This window comes from Empidonax traillii, unplaced genomic scaffold (assembly GCF_003031625.1).
Source record: "Empidonax traillii isolate 1590-97213 ecotype Southwest subspecies unplaced genomic scaffold, ASM303162v1 scaffold107:size1083646, whole genome shotgun sequence".
NCBI lineage: Eukaryota > Metazoa > Chordata > Aves > Passeriformes > Tyrannidae > Empidonax > Empidonax traillii.
The window spans coordinates 343,273-365,905 of record NW_020955300.1 but is presented as its reverse complement, the minus strand read 5'-3'; the positions used below and the strand labels follow the sequence as shown (position 1 = coordinate 365,905).

At 34.5% G+C, this 22,633-nt stretch overlaps 1 protein-coding gene across 4 annotated transcripts in view; it reads right to left on the bottom strand.

Moving 5' to 3' along the window:
* Window positions 1-22,633, bottom strand: part of PAPOLA (poly(A) polymerase alpha) — a 42,520-nt gene that overhangs the window by 10,618 nt on the left and 9,269 nt on the right. For all 4 annotated transcript variants that reach the window (XM_027882590.1, XM_027882587.1, XM_027882588.1 and 1 more), the window contains exons 3-16: window positions 22,074-22,140; window positions 20,726-20,807; window positions 20,145-20,254; window positions 18,072-18,125; window positions 14,571-14,682; window positions 13,861-13,950; window positions 13,628-13,766; window positions 12,110-12,182; window positions 10,526-10,646; window positions 9,532-9,616; window positions 4,971-5,024; window positions 4,101-4,220; window positions 2,659-2,768; window positions 165-286 (exon numbers count right to left, since the gene is read on the bottom strand). In XM_027882590.1, the coding sequence (XP_027738391.1) occupies window positions 165-286; window positions 2,659-2,768; window positions 4,101-4,220; window positions 4,971-5,024; window positions 9,532-9,616; window positions 10,526-10,646; window positions 12,110-12,182; window positions 13,628-13,766; window positions 13,861-13,950; window positions 14,571-14,682; window positions 18,072-18,125; window positions 20,145-20,254; window positions 20,726-20,807; window positions 22,074-22,140 (1,339 nt within the window). The remainder of the gene's footprint in view (window positions 1-164; window positions 287-2,658; window positions 2,769-4,100; window positions 4,221-4,970; window positions 5,025-9,531; window positions 9,617-10,525; window positions 10,647-12,109; window positions 12,183-13,627; window positions 13,767-13,860; window positions 13,951-14,570; window positions 14,683-18,071; window positions 18,126-20,144; window positions 20,255-20,725; window positions 20,808-22,073; window positions 22,141-22,633) is intronic.

Sequence of the window (22,633 nt, the reverse complement as noted above, 5' to 3'; positions counted from 1 at the left end):
TATTTAGTGCATGTAGTAATACTGCTACGGCCAAAGGAGATCACACTGCAGGTAAAATTAGGATTTTAAAATGTGATTTTAGTTCTCTGATTAGTAAGTCTAAAAAGTTGAGGAATCATTTCTCAATGGTATTTTTACTGCTCTCAAATATTAGCCAAGTTTACCTTTTTCTTTTTCTGAAGCACGTGATTAGGTAACAGTTGGTGAAGTTGCTTACGTTTCACATGCCTTGCAGCAATCTTCATATCCATCTCAAACATCTTGCTGTTTATTGCTTGCCTATAAACTACACAATTAGAATAACATTATGGCATATTGAAGCATTTTGCAAAGTCCAGTTATTTGCCCAGGCAGAAACAAATTGCATTTAAGAGTATTTTTTACCTTCAAGAACAAGGAAAATGTTTCCTTGTTCTGGAAGAAGAAAGTGAACTGCCTACTATGCCAGCACTGACAGTACAAACACAAACGTTCCTTCAGAAATAGGTGACCTGTTTTCCAAGAAAAATATCTTGCAAGCACACAGTTCTCTAAACTGTTAATAAATTTTATCAGTTAGAGCTCTGAAGCAAACTGTTCATTTCATCACAAAGTGACTAAAGATAGAAATAAGACTTCCTCATAAGAATTACAGTATTTACAAAGAACTGTTTTCTTCACAGTTGATTTTATTAACACAGCTCCTGCAACCAACAGGTTCTAATTCAGGCGCTGAATGCTTGTGTGTCAGCTAATATATTAACAAATCACTCTGGCTACTCATATACCACTGCATTTTTATACAAAAATTATTTATGTTCGGGTTTTCTTCTGTTTAGTTGGGGTTTTTTGTTGCTTTGTTTTGTTGTTTTTTTTTTTTTTTTTTTTTTTTTTTTTTTTTTTTTTTTTTTTTTTTTTTTTTTTTTTTTTTTTTTCATCTTGTATGGTTGTTTTAGTGGTTTTGTTTGTTTGATTTTTATCTACTGTAATAAGCCATTTCTCTTCACCTCAGAACATCTTCTGGTGAGTCAACATGGTAAGTGCTAGCAAGGGAACTGCAACCCAGGATCCTGGGTTCAAGTAAAGTCAGGTAACAATGAAAAACCTGACCTTTCACACCAACTATCTACACTATGTTGAACAAAGCTGTGGCAGATGTATGAATTAAAAAATCATTCTGTACATCTTAAATACAAAAAATTAAGGAGGTATCTCCCTTATTCACTGTCTAGTTCTACAAACATAAGGAATCTCAGTGAATAGGCTGTGGAGGTGTAATTATAAAAGTGTTAAAAGACAGGCACACAAAGAGCTCAATGAATATTGCGTATTAAAGCGTATTACACTAATTCTTGGTATTGAAGCAGCTTATAAAGCCTCTTTGTAAAAATTACATAATTACAGTTAAGGTAGGAGCACACTCAGCAAAACCAGACACAGCTAAAGCATTTCATGTTCCTGACATTAGGTCCTACCAAAGTTTCCATACAAGGAAAACCTCACCCACTCTTCACATCTCTCTTCCTCCCCTTGTTCTCACTCAAAAACAACCTATTCCCTAATTTTATCCTTGAAAATGCTTTGTTAGTTTTAATAAAATCTTGGGGTTCAATCCAAAAGACAGGGCAAAGAAGTCTTTAGGATAAATTAAAAACAGTAAAGACAGATCCACATTAATTTCAGATTATAAAAAACCCCACCAAGACAAACAGAAATTTTTTACTGGATTGTTATTTCAGGGAGAGTATTTACAAATTGAAGCATCAGTCTACAATGATTTTGATGAAATGCTACTCCATTTAAAACTGCATATATTTAGACAAACTTCAGGAATGCAGTGCAAGGAAATCCCATTCAAAATTACAAAAGTAAGTTTAGTCTTTTCATATCAAAAATCTCTGACAAGCATATGATTGAAATGCCTGTTTAAAAACAATAAAAGACCTGAGAAACTAACTTCTGACTTCTTTTACTCCTTCAAAGCAGCAGCCAAGGTATTATGCCTTCTCTAAATTCTCAAAAATTAGGATATATCTATCGTTTATTAGATAAACCTGCCAAAGCTATTGTTCCTTACACCCGAAGAGTCACATTCTCCAGTTGTTACCGATTCTTTGCTTACAAACTTCTTATGTGTATTCCAAGTTATCTTTGTGAATCAAAAAGTAAACAACAGAAAAATCAAAAAGCTTTTTTGCACTGACTGTTGGGCATGAAAGTAAAAGTTACTGAATCAATTATCTAGCATAAAATGTCATGGAATTAAAGATGTTTTGTTAATCCACTGATAAATTAAGCTGATAAATTTACAAAAATATTTAAAATTATACTCAAAAATTGAGGTTATGCTTGCTAGTTCACATATGCTAACTACTTTGTTCAATAAAGATTACAAAATAATGTACCACTTCTAGTGAGATCTGAAGATGGGTGCAAAATTTGTCACTTTTAATGAAAACAAACAGAAAATGGTTAGTCTGAAGTGTCTAGGAGCATTAAAACTCATTGAAAATAAGTTTCTTAAATAATACCCTAAACTCTTTAGCTGAATCTTTCTACTCTATGTCTAGATACCATTCTACTACTATTGTGAACATTTCGAATAAAGACTATACATTTTGAACAAAGACAGTAACTTCAAGTTTATCAACATCAGAACATCTAGAAAACAAAACTCACCTGTGTCTGTGAAAGACTGAATGTCGTAGGTAAGATCGACACTTAAATTTTCAGAATTTTCAGTTTTCTTAAACACCAATCCAATCACCCACATTGTACGGTATTCTTCCCTGGAAAATTTTATATAAAACAGTCATGTAATACTAACAGAATTAAGTAATTTAATAACATATCTGCTGCAAGAGACAACAGCTGTACATTTTAGCTCCACTAGCAATGGGAAGCTAGCCATAAAAACACAAAACCCAAAACTGATTCAACAACATGCCCTTTTCATTCATGATATAAAAAAAGTCTTGAAACGGTAATATTTATCCCCAGCAAATGAACTAAGATCATCGTCAATATACTTCAACTGTGCTCCTGTATAGATTCTCTCCTGTAGCTACAACCAGTCACTGCAACTATAAAGAGATCTTCAAGTAATTAGAATCTACTCCCCAACTAAGCAACTTTCATTTTGCCACCTAAATGTGTCTTCATTGCTTAAATTTCTTAGCTGTAACTGCCCACAAATTCCCCTTCACATTGGAAGGTGAAAGAACGTACTTAGTATACACTGGGAAGATGACCTCTCCTCTGAAACAAGAGCTAACCAGAGCCTGGGATTATGCAGGCAGTTGTAGCTGCATTTACCCACTAAAATGGTGCTGAGAAGGTACTGCCTGCTTTTGTTCAATTTCACTTGGAACTTGCATGTAATTTATGTATGTAACTTCTAAAAAAAAAAAAAAAGGCAGCACCATCCTGTCACTTGAAGCAGTTGACGCATGGAAAAGGCAAAGAAGGCTTTTCACATATTCCAACAAAGACAAATCTCTTCCCCATTCTCACACTTCACACAAAAATATGATTCTTTACAAATTAATTACACCACCACCTAGAAATAAAATAAATTCTTAAAGAGAATTTGCCCCCACACATCTGCAATTGCCGCTTTGAGTGAGGGAGGAGAGGGTGGCAGAGTGGGGAAGGAGTCAAAAAACATTTAAAATCCTGAACAATCTGAATATTATCTTCACTGTTTCCTGACAAATTCTTTCATCAGTCATTATGATTTCAATTATACGCATCTCAACTGCTAAATTTTGTAACATTAAATATACTTAGTTACTCAAGAGTTTGGTTCTGCAGTGCCTATGTTCTGCTCAATTCTCAGAGCTGCCTCGTAATTAAAACAGCATCAGATAAACAGCAGTAACTCATACAGGTTATTGGTAAGAAATTATGCAATTAATACAGCTATTAGCTATTTTTTTGTTTAGAAACATTCTTTTACAGAAGAGCTAATTCCTCAAATGGTACTTGAGAAGACCTTAAGACTGTTTGCCTTTAGATGCTGTCATTAAAAATTAACTTTTAAAGTTCTAAAGATTAATTTTTTAATTAATTTGTATTTAAGTTAGCTCCTCCCTATTACATGAAAAAATGGCTTTGCTTACTTGTCAGGATTCTCCTTGGGTGCTGGGAATGACTGTGGATTCACATGAGCCAGTGTAATGAATTCATTCTTCTCCAGGTTTCCAACTAGAATACGGATTTTTGATTCCACCAAGCCCACCCTGTATAAATGTCATTCATTAGCAAGATTTCATTAATAGGGAATAATAGGATATCCAATATCATGTATCAGGATAAAATCCTCAACATTCTCATTATACTTATATTTGAGACTACTAATGAACTAGTACATATGTCAGATTAATTCACATCAATAAACCCAGTGAAGGTGTTACAAAAACTGATGCAAGAGAAGTTTAAGAATGCCCTGCAGCTCTCTCTATGGCCTAGTTTTACAAATGGAATTAAATAGCAACACATTATGCATCAAGTAAAGGGCAGTCAGCAAGAAACTACTACATATTTATCCAATATTCTTTTGGCTTCAGATGAATTTTAGAGTAGAAAAAAATTCCCAATACCTGCTGATCTTAAAATTTCACTAATAAAAGGCAGCAGAAACATGAGTAAGGGGAACTTCTGTTTTGAGAAACAGCATTTCAAGTGATTGAAAACGTATCTCCTCACACTGCTTATAAAAAAAGCACACTAGGCATTCATGAAATACACGTGACATGGCTGTTAAACAAAAATTTAAGCAAAAGCCTTCAATTCCTGGTTTTTCATTCCTACTGTCTTTTTCAGAACTTTACACTCCATTTAATTTTGAAACACTGAAGCTCCACTTTGTTTCACTATGAAGACACTCTATGCATAAGATATCCCTTGTATCCCAGGTCAGTGGGAGGGAAGAAGTGGTGTTTTTGTTGTTTGGTGGGCGGGTTTTTTTAAGTAGCAAGGATTATACTCACCATTCTAGTCGCTGTTTTTCTGTCGGTGCACTTGCTAGAAGTACAATATAATGCCTTTGGAGATAAAGACAATATGCTATTCTATATATCTTTCTAAAACTAGACATTCAAACCTTAATATTAAATTGCAGTAAATTCTATTGAAAAATATAATTATTATCTTATGTATATACCCTGCATTAAATTAAGCATTGCTAGGTAGAAAACAGGGCTATGTCCCAAGTGTGTGACTAACAGACTTATCAAAACATTTCCGAGTTTAGGGCCATTTGCAACTACACTGTATTACCAGTAACCTTAATGCAAGGTTAGGAATGCAGCACTGGTTGAAGAACATTACCGATATTTCAATACCTAATGAGATCAGGAATTTAACTGACTATGAGTCAAGAAAAGAACAGTTGTTCACAACTACCTATACATGTCAGTTGTCTTAGTTGTAACATTATTTCTGAAGAGTTAAAAGACTAAACAAATGCATATGTGCTAACCAAAGTCAAAAATAACACCATGAAATGTGGTTTAAAAAAAATTTTATCGACATTTGAGAATTGTCTGAAGACACTTATCTGAAACTTCATAAGGAATGTTTCCTCTGATGATAATTCTTAAGCTCTCAACTATATTCCAGGATAATGAGTGTATACCCACTGTAAGTAGATTTCAAAGAAACAAAGCAATAATGGTATTTTAAACAAAGAAGCCCAAGGACAGTGGAATGGGAGACCATTACTTTTAACTTGAGTTTGTAACGAGGGAGATGAGGGAACCTTACATGCCTACAGACAGGTTTTTCAGAAGCTTAGCTGGGAAGTCTTTAACAACCTAAGTCATCCAATGCAGCACTCTATACTGACACAGCACGTTTAGGCACGTTCAGAGCAGGATTTAAAGAACAGTAGTAAAGTAAGGGACTAGACCCTAGTACATACACCTCTCATGGAAAGGAAAGCAAGGTCAATGGCAGTCAAAAACTATAGTGCAGAGTCCTCTGATGCTATTACAGGCCTTCAAATCACAACAGAAAATCCCAATCAACAGCTACATGTTTCTGTACTTATCTTTAGGTGGCAAGAGACAAAACCCTGCTAAAAACTACAGTTCTCCAGATTCAGTCACAGACTGCAGTAAAAGGAGAAATGGAAGAGACATTTGGAGAAACTTTTGCCCTGTTCTGAGCAATATGAAGATAAAATGTCCTCTTCCTTTTTTGCATTTTGTCAGTATTAAATGCTCCATAATAAAAAGTTATGGAAAAAGAGAGTAAGGGTCCCTTTACTCAAATTCTGTATGAGAAGCTACTAGTTTCTACTACTGATTTATTTTAAGGAGTAGGAGACCCTCCATAAGATTCCTACATCATACATAGAACACTTGCAGAATCTTTAATTTAGTAGGAAGGACATTTAAGCTTTTTATTGTTTTTAACCTGGTACAAACCGGAACAGATAAATCTCAAATCTGCAAGTATTCGAAGAAACCAATTTTCCAGTTACTTATTAAAAGCAGTTCTCTGAAACAAAATTCTGAAGAACCATTTAAAAAAATATTAATTTGGCTATGTCTGAAAGTCTCAACCAGTTAGTAGGTACCCAGAAAAAAACCACTAAGCCTTATTTATGAAAAAATAAGTAACGGTTAACTATTTTTACTCAAATAGTGCTAGCTGAAAAAATAAAAAAGATGCAATTTCTCCCCATTTCCCCCACCATCCCCACCTGTTAGTGCTGAGAAGGAATTATTCAATGGAAATTTTCTACTGCCATTTTTAGTAAAAATAAAATAGCATGAGTTGTTAAAAATTAAGATACACGTAGTTTGAAGAGTCCAAGGTATCACTGCTAAATTTCGCAAAGATAAGACTTGTTATCTCTTCCTCATTTGTATTGTTATCACAAAGCATATGTCTAATTCCCAAGTATCTATCACTGCATTATAAAGGTCTTAGGTTAACTTTCTACCTCTCAGTGGTGACTTTCAGATGTTGGGTATTATTTTGAAGTATATGGGTTTGGGGTTTTTTGTTTGTTTGGGCTCTCAGGTAGTTTTTTTTTGTTTGTTTTTTTGTTCCGTCTTTTTTTTTTTTTTTTTTTTTTTAGAAATTGATGGTGTTTCCCACTGTCTCCCTTTCAGCATTGTTTTTATAAATATAATCCAATGTAGATAGTATGGAATTGTAACACACTATTAACACAAGTATTTCATTTAAAAAATCACAAAAAATTATTTAAGTCATACAACTCCCTGGGGGGGAACCCAACAAACAACTGAGAACACCTGAACATGTTCATTTCAGTTTTTCTTTATTATCTGTCCAGGAATTATACTTTATACAGTACTTTGAAGTCCTATAAAGTCAAGTGTTCAAACAAACCTTTTTAAAGGTATAGTTATATTCTACTTATTACAGAGAAAGAACACACTACAGCTCATTTAATGAGCACTATTTCTCTCAAAACCACACTGCCCTCTTGGTCCTAAGCTATAACCATTTCATTCTCACACAACACTTGATACTCATATCCATTTGAAATTATTCTGGTCACTTCCCAAAAGTGTAAAACACCGTATCTAACAAGTGTATGTTCTTTGTTGCTTTTCCCTTAATCTGAAAAGTTTAAACCTACATGAACAGCAGATAATACATGTTGGAACTCCTTAACTCCAAGTAATTGCTGATGTTTAAAAAATACGAAGAAATAACTAAAAGCAGATTTCCTCATTTTCCCAATTTCTAATCTGTTCCTACCACGCAAGTATGCAATAGCCCCCAGTTTTCCATAGTCACAGATCATCAAAGTTTATTTTAAACACAGATAGCAAGTTAAAAGTGTTCAGGAAAAATAGATGTTTAGCAACTAATTGCCATTGAGAGTGATACAGATTATCGAAGCTATGCTTTCAGAGATGAAATGTCTGTCTCAGAGAAAGGATCAGATGTTCTTATCTGGCAGAGCGCTATACACTGCTAAGAATTTCAGCAGAACATGCCAAGGCATCTACAATTTAAACAGGAGAAGAGTGTGAAGAAGGGAGAAAAAATTCAAAACATCCAGCTTTCAGATGGAGATCTGACCAAGAAAGCCACATTTGCTGCATACAGATGACTGAATATAAAGATTTATTTTGTAAAGGTTATTGACTAACGCTTTAAAATTAACCTACTACGGGAAAATACAAAATCTTCAGCAATTTAAGTTAAAGCAGGCTCCACAATACCATTCCACAGTTAAAAAAAAATTAGACCAAAGACATTTTGTGCAAAATAGAAAACCTGGATATATAATGTTGAGCAAGAGAAGCTTTTATTGCTAAAACTGGTAAAATGGCTAAAGCTGGTACACAAAAAACCTATTAAAATAGAGATTATTTCAAATGAAGTTAAATGCTTCCTATTTTTTCCTAGACTTGAAAGAAACAAAGAAAAGGTGCTAGGGAACTTTTTAGCAAACTCTTCAGCAGAAACTGATCTGTCTGCAGATTATTTTTACTTCAAAACAGAATATAACTTAACAGTGCTCTTTTATGTGTTTTCAAACTTAAACTCCAAAGATCAACATAAAAGCCATCCAAATGTTTTAAAGTTTTTATCATGCAAAAGGTATAGAAACAAAACACAGACACATTATGAAGGTCATCAGTCTCTTTTAATGGGGGAACTGTATATTTCAATCTTTTTTAGATTAGTACAAAACCAACCAACCACCCAACACAAACAAGTGTAAAATATATTTGATCTTGATTCAAGAAAAATGGGTCTCCAATTTCAACTGAGGGCAAAGAAGATGTAGTCCAGATTTTAATAATCCATATTTATTGTAAAAATACAACTTTCAGCAAGTCCATATACATTTAACAAGCTTCTGCCCCACAAGCATATAACTAGAAACCCTAAAAATGTGAAGTGTGAACTTCATGATTTCCCTTAGAGACATTCCAAAATCAGAAAAGCTAGGTGTGAAAAGAATTAATAAATATTCAAAAGCCTTAAGCTTTAATGAAAAAAAACCCTAGTAATAACTACTAGTACATCTGGTAGTTAGTCAACACAACTGCAAAAATATATTTTATTATCAGAGTGAACTGTTGACTATAATGACAGAAGAAAACATAGTTTCACGTATTTATTCATCTTAAATATTGACCTTCAAAAGAAGTTCTTTTAATATCTTTTTTCCTGTGAGGTAAGACCCATTTTCAGAATGCTTACTGACAGCACTCAAGAACATTTGTGTTAGTCAAACCAGCTGATACATCTTCAATTTTACTGGTAGCATACCAATTGCTTAGTTAACTGCTGATATTCTAAATATCTGGTCAAGGACTAGTAGGTTCCTGAAATACATGCTTAAGACACGAAAAAGTACCTGAGGAAATTATTCACTTTCTAAAAGAAAGGACAGTAGCACATTTACTCTCTCACTTTATAGAAAAATCCTAACAAAACACGTTTTGGACATGTACTATATTTATATTATATTTAAGATCCTGGGCTACAGTGCATTATTAGGTATTTCAACTGATAAACTTAAAATATTCTGCCATGCCATAAAATACATACTTGTACTTCTGAAAGAAGTTTGGAGCTTCAAAAAGTTTGGACCACTCTGCCTTACTCAGCAAAATTTCATCTGTGATAGCAAGACCTAAATTATCAAAAAAAAAAAAAAAAAAAAAGAAAAATTTAAACTTTTTTTTAAATACATTTTAGTACCCAGAGTAAAGACAGTTTATTAACTTGGCAAAGGTTACTATGATTTATTTCCTTCCTTCAAATTCACAGTAATTTATCAACGAGCTTTACAGTCCAGTCATACTTTGAGTGGTCATTAGTTATACAAATCATGTGATTAAAAAGACCTCCATAAGGTCTGTATAAGAAACGTATATTAATTTAAACTGCTAATTTCACATATTTTTGTTCTGCAGTGTAACAGCCCAATTTAGCCTTTCGCATATGCCACAGTAACTACTTAGTTTAAAGAACAGACACCTTTTTCTTTACATTATCTGAATCACCTGTTGGGCAAGGCATTGTACAGGGCAAAGAAACAGTGAGACAGTAAGGTACTGCTCTGGCTGAGAGAACTCCTGATCTACTCCTTTCTTTGATAACATCTTCTCTTATCTGCTATAATTATTCAAGTACATTACCAGGATAAATCCAGAGGACTCATCTTAGAGCAAGTATAATTTCTTATATTAGGCCTAAAAACAGGCATAAACTGGAACCACTATGGTTATCATCCACGTGGCCCAACAGCCAGTAAAATAAAGGTTTTTTTCTGATTAGTTGTAATTTTCAGAGCACAAGGCATTCTATTTAATTACCCTCCGTTTCTAAGAGTGAAGGACAGATCTATAGAAGTATCTACTAAATTTGCAGCTTTAAACATTGTTAAGCCTGACAGACAAGCTCTCCTTCCCTGGAAATAAGAGTATCATGTCAATAAGTTATTTAACATCCACCCACCTCCCCCCTCGCAGAGCACACCCACAATGAAACTATTTTAAATCTGTCTTAAAACATATAGAGAGCATAAGGTAATACTCACCTTGCTTAAATTCCTCAACCATGACCATCCGTGTGGAAACGGACACATTGTACGTGGAGTTCTGCTGTGGGTATGCTGGTGTAATTATAGGCATAAGATGGTACCTATCACTGGGGTTTACCTACATATAACAACAGCCAATCAGTTTTCTTCAAGCATAAATAGCAGTTAACAAATTTGGATTTTTCCCTTCACTACAACCAAGCCTTAAGTTCTAAAAGACCTTAGTTTGCAAAGCAAGAGTTCAGAGAAAGTTTAGAAAACAAGGAAAATGCATTCACAAAAGACCTTATTCTGAACCAACAGTGATGTGGGAGGGCAGTAACCTGTCAGCACATCAAGTTGCAGGCTTTTCAGAGTCCTGAACAGAACAATTTCCCTCTTCAACAGAAATTAGCTTGTGATCTCATGAAACCAAGGATACTTAATCACCATATGAGCACCTTCTGCAGAATGACTGTCTTCAGACCTTGCAAAAGGTATTTTATACTTTATTTCTGCAATACTACTGAAAATTAAGAGCCAGTTTAAGAAAAGAGGCTCTAGGCAACCTGACAGAAGCATCACTTGCATTAACATATCTTTTATTAAACAGCACACAGAGTAACAAAGAAAGAGACACAACATACACACAAAAAATACATTAAAAATATCATTAGGGTAGCAATCTTGTAGAAGGTAAATAAAAGATAAAGCCACCATTAATTTAGCCCACTTTCATTAGTTACTACAACACAGACAGTTCCGGTCACACACTGACCTCAAACCCCTTATCTCAGGAGTAACAGACTCAAGAACAAGTTTTCAACTGTCTCATGAATTTAAATGTGAACTTTTGTCAACCAGCAAAAAACAGATTTGAAGTACAAAGGGGCATACAACTCAACCTCTGATGCTTACACCAGTCACCAAAAAAAAGATTAGATGAACACCAACTATTCTACGATTGTCAAAACAGCATTGAACACACTCATGCTACGCCCTCCTGAAACCTCAGAATGTGAGCTGTGCATCTGCTGCAAGCTGTTTTATTGACTGCCTGAAGGGCATTAATGCTCAATGTCTTTAGTGTAAATGCTACAAAGATGGAGATCAAATACTATAAACAATATACCAAGCAACTAAAAGACTTCAGGTTACGATCTTCTTTGGTGCAAGATGAAAAGACAAACTGCTACAACTATATGGAACCAAACCTATTCAGGTGTGACTGTTGCACTAAAGTGAATTCAAGATACTTGCAAAAGTAACAGGTTTAAAGTCATAAGCAAACCATTTTAAGACTAGCAATTTTTTAAAAATGCATTGATTTAAGGCATATATCTAACTATGCCTAATTTTAATTAAGATTACTTATTGCAAAAGTTGGGAGTAAACAGTATATTGTTCAGCAAGTGTGCTTCAAGTGGTCAGTTCAGAAAATTAGGGTAAACTTTGTTCTGTATTCAGGAGAACTGGATGTTACTTTCAAAGAAGATATACCACCACAACATTAATAAATCCAAATGAAGTTCACCTAGGATTCTGTAAGCAACCGAATGCATTGTACAGTGTGACTTAGAGGGGAAAAAATAACACACTAACCCTTGGGTCCCATACAGGCAAATTAAGATTGCATTCTTCTGGCTGTTTCAATAGCACTGGATTTGGCCATTCCCTGTTCAAAAAGATTGTAGCACTGAATAAGACTATTGGATACAACGATGTATGTTCAACAAACAATACTTTTGAATGCGATCCTTCTTAACTCCCCTCTCAACATAAAGCACCATTTCCTCAAGACTAGGCTGGTCTAACAGGGGTTGTTTAAATAAGCTGTACTGCTGAACTACAATACAGCAGCTATTAGCTTCTCCAGGGCAGCAGAGCAATGAATTTTCTGTAGTTTATAGCTACTGGTTTAGGTAACTAAGTTAAACTCCTCTAAATTCTTCCTAAAATATACCAATCAAAGAGAAATTGCTCTGTGAAGACTGACATTGGCTCCATCTTCAAGCTAGCTGTTTCATGGACAAACTACAAAACAAACAGCCAGCACATTTACAATAGCATCATTACAAACCATATGTATTAAAACAAAATTATAATCAAGACAAAAAGAAACTATGTTGAATGAAACACTAAAAATAACTTGTGTTCTTCAAGTTGTCTTACCCCCCTGAATAAAGCTATCTTCCTATAAAGAGTACTAGTCAGTTATTTTCTTGGAATTTGTACATTAATGCTCCTATGGTACGCAGGTATAAAATGGACAGAAGTAGAAGAAACATTAAAAGGACTGCAACCCACTACCCTCTACTACTTAATGTGGGGAAAAATATTACTTAACACTACATACCTCAAGGAGGCTATAAAGCCTATGAATTCAAGACAGTGCAAGTGTGCAAATTATCTTCACATTAATAAGAAAAAACACTATACTTGAAGTAAAGCAACACCTTGGTATAACACCTTGGGACACATCACAGTGTCTCATGAAGAATATAGGAAAACAGTATTCGCTTGTAATCTGCAGAGTTCACTTCTGTCTCATTTATTCTAAATTTATTTAGAATGTTCCCATCAGAGTTATTCAAAAGATCTTTCTGAGGTAATTGGCTCAAGAGTATGAAACTGTATGTAATTCTGGAACACCTGCCACTCCACACTGACAAGATTAAAAAACCACATTTTTGCCACTGCTCCTCCTAAACTGCATTTCAGCTACGTTCCTAAACCAGATACTTGGAATACATCCTTTATCAATTTACCCAGTTATCCAAATGTTAAGAGATTTTAAACTTTGGGGTCTTGGCTATTGTTCTGAACTATATTAAGGATTTTACCTGTAGATTAAAGTGAGTTTTAACAAATACTTGAGAAAATTTTAATTAAGAACTGGGTGGGTTTGGTTTGGATTTTTAAGAACAAGACATGTTGGATGACTTACTGAAAATCTTAAATGAAAAACTTTCTAGTGGCAAGAACAATGCTTCTAACTATGGTCTTAACCTGGTAACAGCTAAAAATAGTACCATAAAAACAGGACTAAAATTTAGTGTCTACAAACAATTTTATTTTAGTTTAATCTAAATTAAAACAAAACAAAAAAAAAAAACATACCATTTAGAAAATACCAAGAAAAATTTATGTACAAGAGTTGATGCTATTGCATTTGGATAAAGCTGGCAAGTTCTTGCTACTAGCATAGCCCAGGAAACACCGCCAAGGAAACCTAGTATATTGGAATAGATGTTGTGGCCTGTGGATTGAGAAGGGAAGAGATAAAAGGAGAGATATCAGTAACCAATAAGAGGTAATGAAAACGCCACAAATTTTGGAATAAAACTGCTTACGTTTTGCCCACAGTTTGATAGCTCTCAGTGTCAACCTGAAGTTGTCAATGTTTGGTACTAGATGCAGAATTTCATCGGTTACCCGGCAACCTGCAAAAGAAAGAATCCATTTCGACTGCTGCCTCCAAAGTTTTTTGCTTGCTTATCCTCCTTCACCTCCAAAGCTATCAAACTTTTTAGATCAGCATGCTGGAAACTCATTTCATATTCAGATCTTTTATTTTGAATTAGAAAGCTTAACATATTTTCATTTGAGTTTTTTTGATTTTTGCAGCAGCACTCAGGTAGACAATTCATGTGTGTGTAACAGCAGTTTTGGACTGCTACTTGACTTTCTGCTACTACAGTATAAGCTGACCTCAAACTGACAAGCATTTTGATATGTCCAATTCATCACCGATGACATTTCATGTATGTTTATGCACAATAAAACACATACAAATTAAAAATCAAATATCTCTATTTACAGAAATAGGTAGTGCTCTATACAAAAGTCTTACAACTCCCTTTAATTTCTAGAACCATTTAATAACCAAATAAAATTTAAAAAATATAAACAGTCTTCTCTCCAAATAGATACATAAAACTGTCTACAATTTTATACGAAGCTACTTATTTTCAGTCAAGTCCATAACTACTGTATCAAAGAACTTAGGTTACTTATTTTAAGTTTAGACAAGAATTTGATACACAAAACCATATACACGTACCATTAAGACTTCGTATGCATCTAATGTCTAAATTTTTAAGTAGGCTGTCGTCTCGTAGGTCTAAGTCTTCAGGAATAGTTTGCAGTGCTAATCTTGCAAACAAAATATCAATCTTAAAAAAACCAAAAGAGACAAGACATTAGAAAACTGTTCTTTGTTCTGTAGAATCAATTCTGTAACTCATTTTCATCAAGTTTACTAATAACAACAGTAGTCTTCCTAGTACAAAGAATCCCTTTAAATAATACATGCTAATACCCTTCACAGACATTAAAAGAAACACTTTCAGATGCTTCATCTATCTTTTGGCTCCTTTTCCAAGGGGATAACATACACATTAAGATTTATATAGAACCAGGACAAACAAAAACTATATTGACTGGTTTTATGTAAATAAAAATCCTTTGGGGACAAGCGCCACTTGTAGGTCCAGAATATAAAATTCTACCACATCAGAGCAAGTCTTGAAAACATAACCCTAGTTTTAACCTAAATATTCTCAAATATTCCAGAGAAGAATTCTAGAGAAGACTGAGGGGTGACCTCACTGCAGATTTCAACATCCTCATGAGGGGAAGGGGAGGGCGGGTACAGATCTTTTCACTCTCATGACCAGTGACAGGACCTAAGGAAATGGCACGAAGCTGAGTCATGGGAGACTTAAGCAAATGGCATGAAGCTGAGTCATGGGATTAAGCTGGCTATCAGGAAAAGGTTCTTCACCCAGAGAATGGTTGGGCACTGGAACAGACCCCACAGGGCCCCAAGCCTCACAGAATCCAAGAAGCATTTGGACAACATTCTCAAGCACATGGTGTGATTCTTGGGGTATTCTGTGCAGGGCCACGAGCTGGACTCGATAATCTTTATGGGTCCCTTACAAATCTGCATGTTCTATGATTCTATGAAAATTATCACTGAATTACAGAAAACGTTGGAGACACTTCCCATCTATCCCTGTAAAGCACACACATAAGTAGTTGCCTCTATACAGGACCAGTATCTATGAGGAGTCTACATATCGAATTACAGAAAACAAAGGTCTGAAAATTCAGCAAGCTGTTGAGCAAGTGTATATATTTTGAAATTATTTCCAATTTCTTTGCTATTACTTCTAAAATACTTTACACCATAACAGCTTTTCTAGGCCAAGAACATCTGAAATACTATTCAGCTCTGAGCTAGAGTTTTATATTGCCCCAAACACAAGGACACTGCACAGAGTGGAGAAGTCAGTTTGCCTTTTTATCAGTCAGTTGATGACAATACAAAGCATATATCAGCAGCCTGTCTGGTAGACAACAAGGGCACTTCACCAGATGAGGCTTTTAAATATAAACTGGTATCCCTTGACCTACACGACAATGAAATACCTAGTGCTATTGCATCAAGAACAAAACTGGTTTAGTTACATTATTTCAGTTAAAATGAAGCTGAAGATACCTTAAAGACCTTTTTGTAGGTACTTAAAACTTTGCATCTGTCTGTTATAAACTATGAAGCACTTCACAGAAAAGTAATATCTAAAGTATTCAATGCATTTCTTATTTCAAAGTCCTTTATAGCTGGTCTTCTCAACAATCTGCATTGCAAGCAGAAGTTCCTACTTAAGTCAAAAATACTACAATACAAAACAAGTTCAAAATTAACTTCAATCTGAAGTTCTGCTCTGATCTTTAGAAGGTCTAGCATTAAAGATTCAAAGTTCATTGACAATAAAGGAATTTTTCAAATAAAGAAATTAATGGTCTGTCCTATGTAACTAGGGGGACAAGGGGGAAGCAATCAGTATTCAACATGAAGAACAGAAAAAATTCAGAAAGGTTGTTGTTTATTTTAAGCAAGAACATAAAATTCATTGTAAAAAACTTCCAAAGTTTTAATGAAAGGATCACCACAAAACTAAACTCTTTTCCTCAGTTACAGCTCCTGACACGTTTTGTCTGGACTAGCAAAAGGGAAATTAAGTTAAAATCTCTTGATACTGACAAAACTACAATCATCAGAAATTGTGGCCCAGCAACACTAATAAATACAAAGAGTGTAACTTGCCATAAGACAGCATTCAAGACTAGACAACTCTCATGCGCTGTCAGCAATGTGAGTTAAGTCTCAGTCATAAACCTAAGCCCATCATAAATTACTATACTGGAACAAGATACTACTTTTAGAGTAAACAGTCCCCTTTTTCCCCTATTTAGGCTTGTATTTTGAAGTTCATTTTTTTCTATAGGAGAGACAGTACGGACTTGAATGCTGGGGGAAAAGAAAGCAAACATACAGTAAAAAGAACAAACTTACCAGGACAATTATGGCAAGTTTCGACATTTAGAATGAATACATCAGCTACATAAACAGAAAACAGATTCTCCAGAAAAATGTTCCTAATACCCAACTGTGGATGGACAGTAATAAAATGGCTTACTCAGAAGCAGAATCACAGGTTAGGTTACTGCACAGTATCACATTTCTCTGCACATTGCTCTCACTGGGAGAATACACCTCTCTGCCTAAGTGTCAACTGACAAAAATGTTGATGAAAAGATAAGTAAAGTTGGATTGATGAGGGCTAAGGTTCATCTTCCCAAAACACAAAAATTGCCAGTACCCTGTGGCCATTATAACTGCAAGGCAGAAATTTAACTCAGTGGGAGAGAAGGAAGTGTCCCATCTTGCATACAATACTGCCCCATGTCATCTGCCAGAAGATTAGCATGGGAATTCTTTCCCCATTGAAAAGTGCCCTTCTTACACCCACCAGTTACTGTCTGGTGTAATTCAAATACAAGTTTGAACGGTGTGTGTATGAATAGTCCATATGTTTTTGTCTTGTCCCCAAAAAAGATGACAAGTCGACTACATAAGTCTGAGAACCGTTAACAGAGAATCTTTTGAAAGCACCATTCCTGCTTTCTTAGGAAAAAAAAAAAATCAAGTCAAGCAAGTTCAGCACACTATGACAGATGATCAATCACGCTTACAGGCACAAAAACCATTGTTTTGGTCGTGTGTTTAAAGACACGTGAAGAGATGAGGACAAGAGGACACCCAGTTTGCCTTCAGCAGTACATTTTTGAGAACTAATTAAAGACCACAACTTCCTCTAAGATACTGAAGCATATCTTTCATGCTTGGACAGTTAACCATTAGCAGTCAAAAAACTGAGGTCACACTAAGAATATAATTTCTATTCAATGTTAACTCTAAATAATGCCAATACTGGTACTCTACAGGTCAGTAAACTAGTCAGTACAAGTGGGTAGCAGTGCCAAAAAAAAAAAAAAACCCATGGAGATATTCTGCTTACAGTTTTAAGTCCATCAAGAAAAAATTCTTTCAGTCTTAAATCTCTACACAGCTGAGGACTGATGTCAAGGACTTTGGTATGAACTTTGAGTCACTTAAATAACACTCATATTAATAAATAATATACGAGTTATAAAGATCTTAAACTTAGTTTTAACCATGTTCTATCAAAACAAATTAAAATATGATCTTTACCTCTATTCCATCAAAACAAAGTTTAATAACTGGGACAAAAGCTTCTTCAACAGCCTGGGGGGAAAAAAAGTTGTATTTTATTTAAGTATAGAGAACATTTACATACAATAGCTACCACGTCTAAACAATTATAACCAAATGCTACTTATATCAATTCTTTTCTGTTTTCAGCTTGATTTTTGTCAGCAACGTCTTTCTCTTCTTCTGAGGATTTATGCAGTAAGCACTAACCTACTACGTGCTGCAGCTGTGAAGATGTTCATTATAATCCAAACCTGTACCAACCAGCTCTGAAATGTTACCCCAGGGTCCAACCCTCTTTCTCCCTACATACAGGACATGATCAAGTATCTTCTACTCTTCACAAGTATCTCATAAGTATTCCAAGGCCAACATATGAGGATTCTTTGTCTAAAAGGCCTCTTATTTCTGTTCCTACAGTCAATATTTTATGAGAAAACAACTGTGTAACCATGGAGTCTGACTTGAGATTAGCTCGGTGGGTTAGAGCACAGTGCTAGTAATACCAAGGCTGGTGGGTTTGATCCCTGAATGGGCCATTTGCTGAAGAGTTGGACTCAATGATCCTTGTGGGTCCCTTCCAACTAAGAACACTCTGTGAGTTGCAGGTCACCAGTTTCCACAGTTTGAGCATCTTTTCTAAACATGGTCAATAACAAGGTACTTTTACAAACAGTATCCATGATGAAACTCTAGGACTTCACATTTACTCTGACATCAGCTATGAGCACCATTTTCCCAAAGTGAGCATCCAAACTAAACACAGATCTGCAGTATACTGGTTTTGTACAAGCAAAGAATACTGCCTACCCCTGAATAAGAAATACTATGAACTGTTCCAAGAGTCTTTCAGTTCTTAACAAGGAGGAGACAATACTTAAGGTTACCTTAATGTTACTGGTTGGCAGGATGAATCCTAAGCAAAACACCAAGTCCACAAGTCTCTCAAACTTACTCCCTAAAGCAACCATTGAGAAAGTCTATGTGTCCCAAAAGATGGAAATGTATAAACTTTCTTAGAACTAGCCTGAATGATTTAAAAGTATTATGACTCCCTGACCTAAGAGTTATTTGCATCACCGCAGAGCTACACTGAACAGCATATATATCTTACTGCCAAATCAACTACATTACCTGGAGTTAGAGTTTACAGCAAAGCTGAATGGAAATCTCAATCCTCTCAATTACAGCATGTGGATTTAAAGATTACTAGAAGTGTTCAGATAATAAAGCATTCAAAATAGTTGTTTCACTGCATATAGTATTATCATCAGATGTTTGCACTACTCTGGTAGTTACCAACCATAGGAAGAGTGGAAGAATGTTGCAAACACAGTTCCATTTATTTTATGAGAGCAGGACTAAATCAAACAAAGACTTGTCAGCAACTATCTTCATCTAAAAAAAGAAACTTCAGCACCTAAAATTTACTGAGCCAATCCTGAAAAGGTTAAAGCTCCCACCAGTTAGCCTAGTAAGGCTTGTCATTTAGCTATAACAGAAACAAAATACTGTGTATACTACTGTCTTCCACTACGACAAAGGAAATCCTCATTTTTACATGCTAAAAATCTTGCACAAGCATCAAATAATGAGACACTAAAAATATAACTTTCCTTTTCAAATGCACAGCCAATATAAAAAGTTTAGTTAATATCAACCATTTTAACTGTTTATAAGCATGAAATTACAAGAGAGCAGCATAAAATCTTCATTAAACACACACGAGTTTGGTCCTGATCCTTTTCAGGCTAACACTCACATGGGTACATGCACGCTGCTAGAGGGTAAACAGAAATTTTGCCATACTAACACATGTGCTAAGAAATGGTTCTGCCATCTAGATTTTTAAATGAGTCTCACTATTAAGTGGGAGCAGAGAAAATTTTGAAGAATCTCTATTTATTTAAACTCTAGTGACAGGTTTCGCTGCAGGTAAAGTAAAAATCCACTGCAAGCCTTAATACTAAAGTTATAGTTACTTATTTAATGCATCACTATTGACTTTTCTGCATCCTCAGGCCAGTGAGCTGTACCAGGCATTTCACATACCCTCAGATCTTTCACTTCTTCTTGTTGTTTTAGTTTTTCATAAAACGATGTGAAAAAATCACTCCTTTCAACATGTCTTGGTGCAACACAGAGGGCATCTATATCAGCACCTGAAATGGATAATTAGCAGAAGTAAATTACCCCCAACACTTCACATGCATGGAATGCCAGCAATAGACAACTATTTTTTTCTTCAAATAAACAGGAATATTTTGTTTCTCATCATGGGGAATGTTTTTTCTCTGGAAATGCTAAGTCAAATGAAAAAGTTTTACGGCCATTAAACATGCTGAACACGTACACACACTCGTTTCAATTGTGGAACATTTGTAGTAATTTTCAAAGAACAAAACATGAGAACCTAAATATACAACTTCCTCTATTTTTAAATAATTTCCAATTTTTTTGTGTGTTTCTCAATCCATGATAAAAACATAATATAGGAATATATTTCTTTTATTTATAATGAAGACCATATGGTTGACCAAGAAAACAAAGAAATCTAACACCACCTAAAAAAAACCAGAAAGATCAGTCATTACCTCAAACACACAGATTTTTATTATAAAAGTAAATGTTACCTTTTGTATGAACCCCTAATCTATAGGATCCAAACGTAAAAATTTTTCCTCCAACGTTTTCTATTACAGACTGTGGAAGATTCTAAACGGAGCAAATAAAATTGGTTATTTTACCTTAACAAGTTGTAACAACACAAACAATTTACTTTAAAACAAGAGGAAAAAATATTCGACAAAATTTATGCTGTTTAACCACTGAAATAATTACCTCAGTATTTACAGAAAAAAACTGAGGTATGTTTGCCACTTGGGAACCACTTGTAGCATCTCAACTACATTACACATTACTACCTCAAACCTCGTAATTTTTCTACCAATTCTACACTTCAGGTGCAACAGCTTTATAAACTCACAGAGATCAAACACGTTCTGTTTCACTCAGGCATTTCAGATTGACTCAGAAATTCATGATGGATTCCAATTTAGAGCAACACAAAAATACTCTGTATAGTATCAGTTAGTTCCAGAGACACCCATACTATACATAGTCTTTATATTAAGAAAAATTGTGTTTGGGAGAGATATTTATGTTCAAATCATTCAGGTGCATCTATTGAAGTTCCTAGATTTATATCATCAATAAAAACCTGTTGAATCCACAGTACTGTGGGCAAGGAGAGTTATCCTTTCACAACAGGATACAGTGCTACAACCTGAGACTCTACATGAATGGTTACACAGCAGAAGATAAAATAAATCGAAATTTGTATTTTGCAATGTATATTGATTAACTTTAATAACTTCCCATCTTACACCAGTCATGATATTCTCACTGTTTTCAAGGATCAAGACTAATACAGCAGGGCTGTTCTTGTCTGTAATCTTGTTCAGAAGTGTAGAGAATAAATAAATTCCAAATATACTCAGAGCAAAATTGCTTAAAAATTTAGGCTTTTATTCCTAAAAAAAAAAAAAGCCACTTTTTTGCAAGTCTGTAATCATTAAAAAAAACATGTGTGGGGACAGGGGTTACTGTTAACCTGTCAAAAATACTATCAGTATTATCAGTCTACAAAAGCAACATTACAAGATTCACATTAAAGAAAAAGATCACAGACCATAAAGATGCAAGAAGTACATTTTAAGATCTAATTATTACAGCACTATATGCATGAATTTTGACAAAAACTCAAGTTATATCTATCAGTTTCTTTCTTTGACAAGGTTATACTTTTTTTTAAGGGGTAATGCTGCCTGGTAACAAAAGAAGCTACACAAAGATGGTATTTGTTTTCCACCCCAAATTTAAGGTTCATCCCATTTAGACTAGGAACATATTTTAGAATTATCTTCCTAGAGCAGTCTTAAAATCACAGTATGAGCAATTCCATGTAAAATATATCCATACCTTGCTTTCACTGATTTCCCGTATCCATTCCTTTACCAAGTTATTTAATTTTCCCAAAATTAGAATCCTATTGATAAAACAGCAGAATCACATGTCATGAACTTAGATCAAATCAGTAGTATTTTAGGACCTTGATCATCCTTACACAGTAAGTCAACTACAATAAAACTGCAGATCTAATTACAGATCTTTTTATATATATGTTGAAAACAAGTCCCTTTTAGAACATTCCCATTACATTCCCCCCTTAAAAATATTCAAGTGACTTAGGTTCAAAAAAAAAAAAATGCAAGCATGCAAGGCATACACACATTTTAAATATATGAATTCTACTAATTTTCAAAGTAAAACTTTAATTCTTACATACATCTAAAATAAAAGAGAGAAGCAGTACTGTGAGATAAAAAAAAAAACCTCTAGAAAGTTTAATAAGTATAAGGTCCACAAAACAATGATGAAGGGGGAAACATGCAAGCCAGCCTCTAAAATTTTATGGTCATTTTAATTCCCTTCTGTGTTTTGAGGTATTCCTCTTAAGGTGAGAAAAATAGAGCTTACAA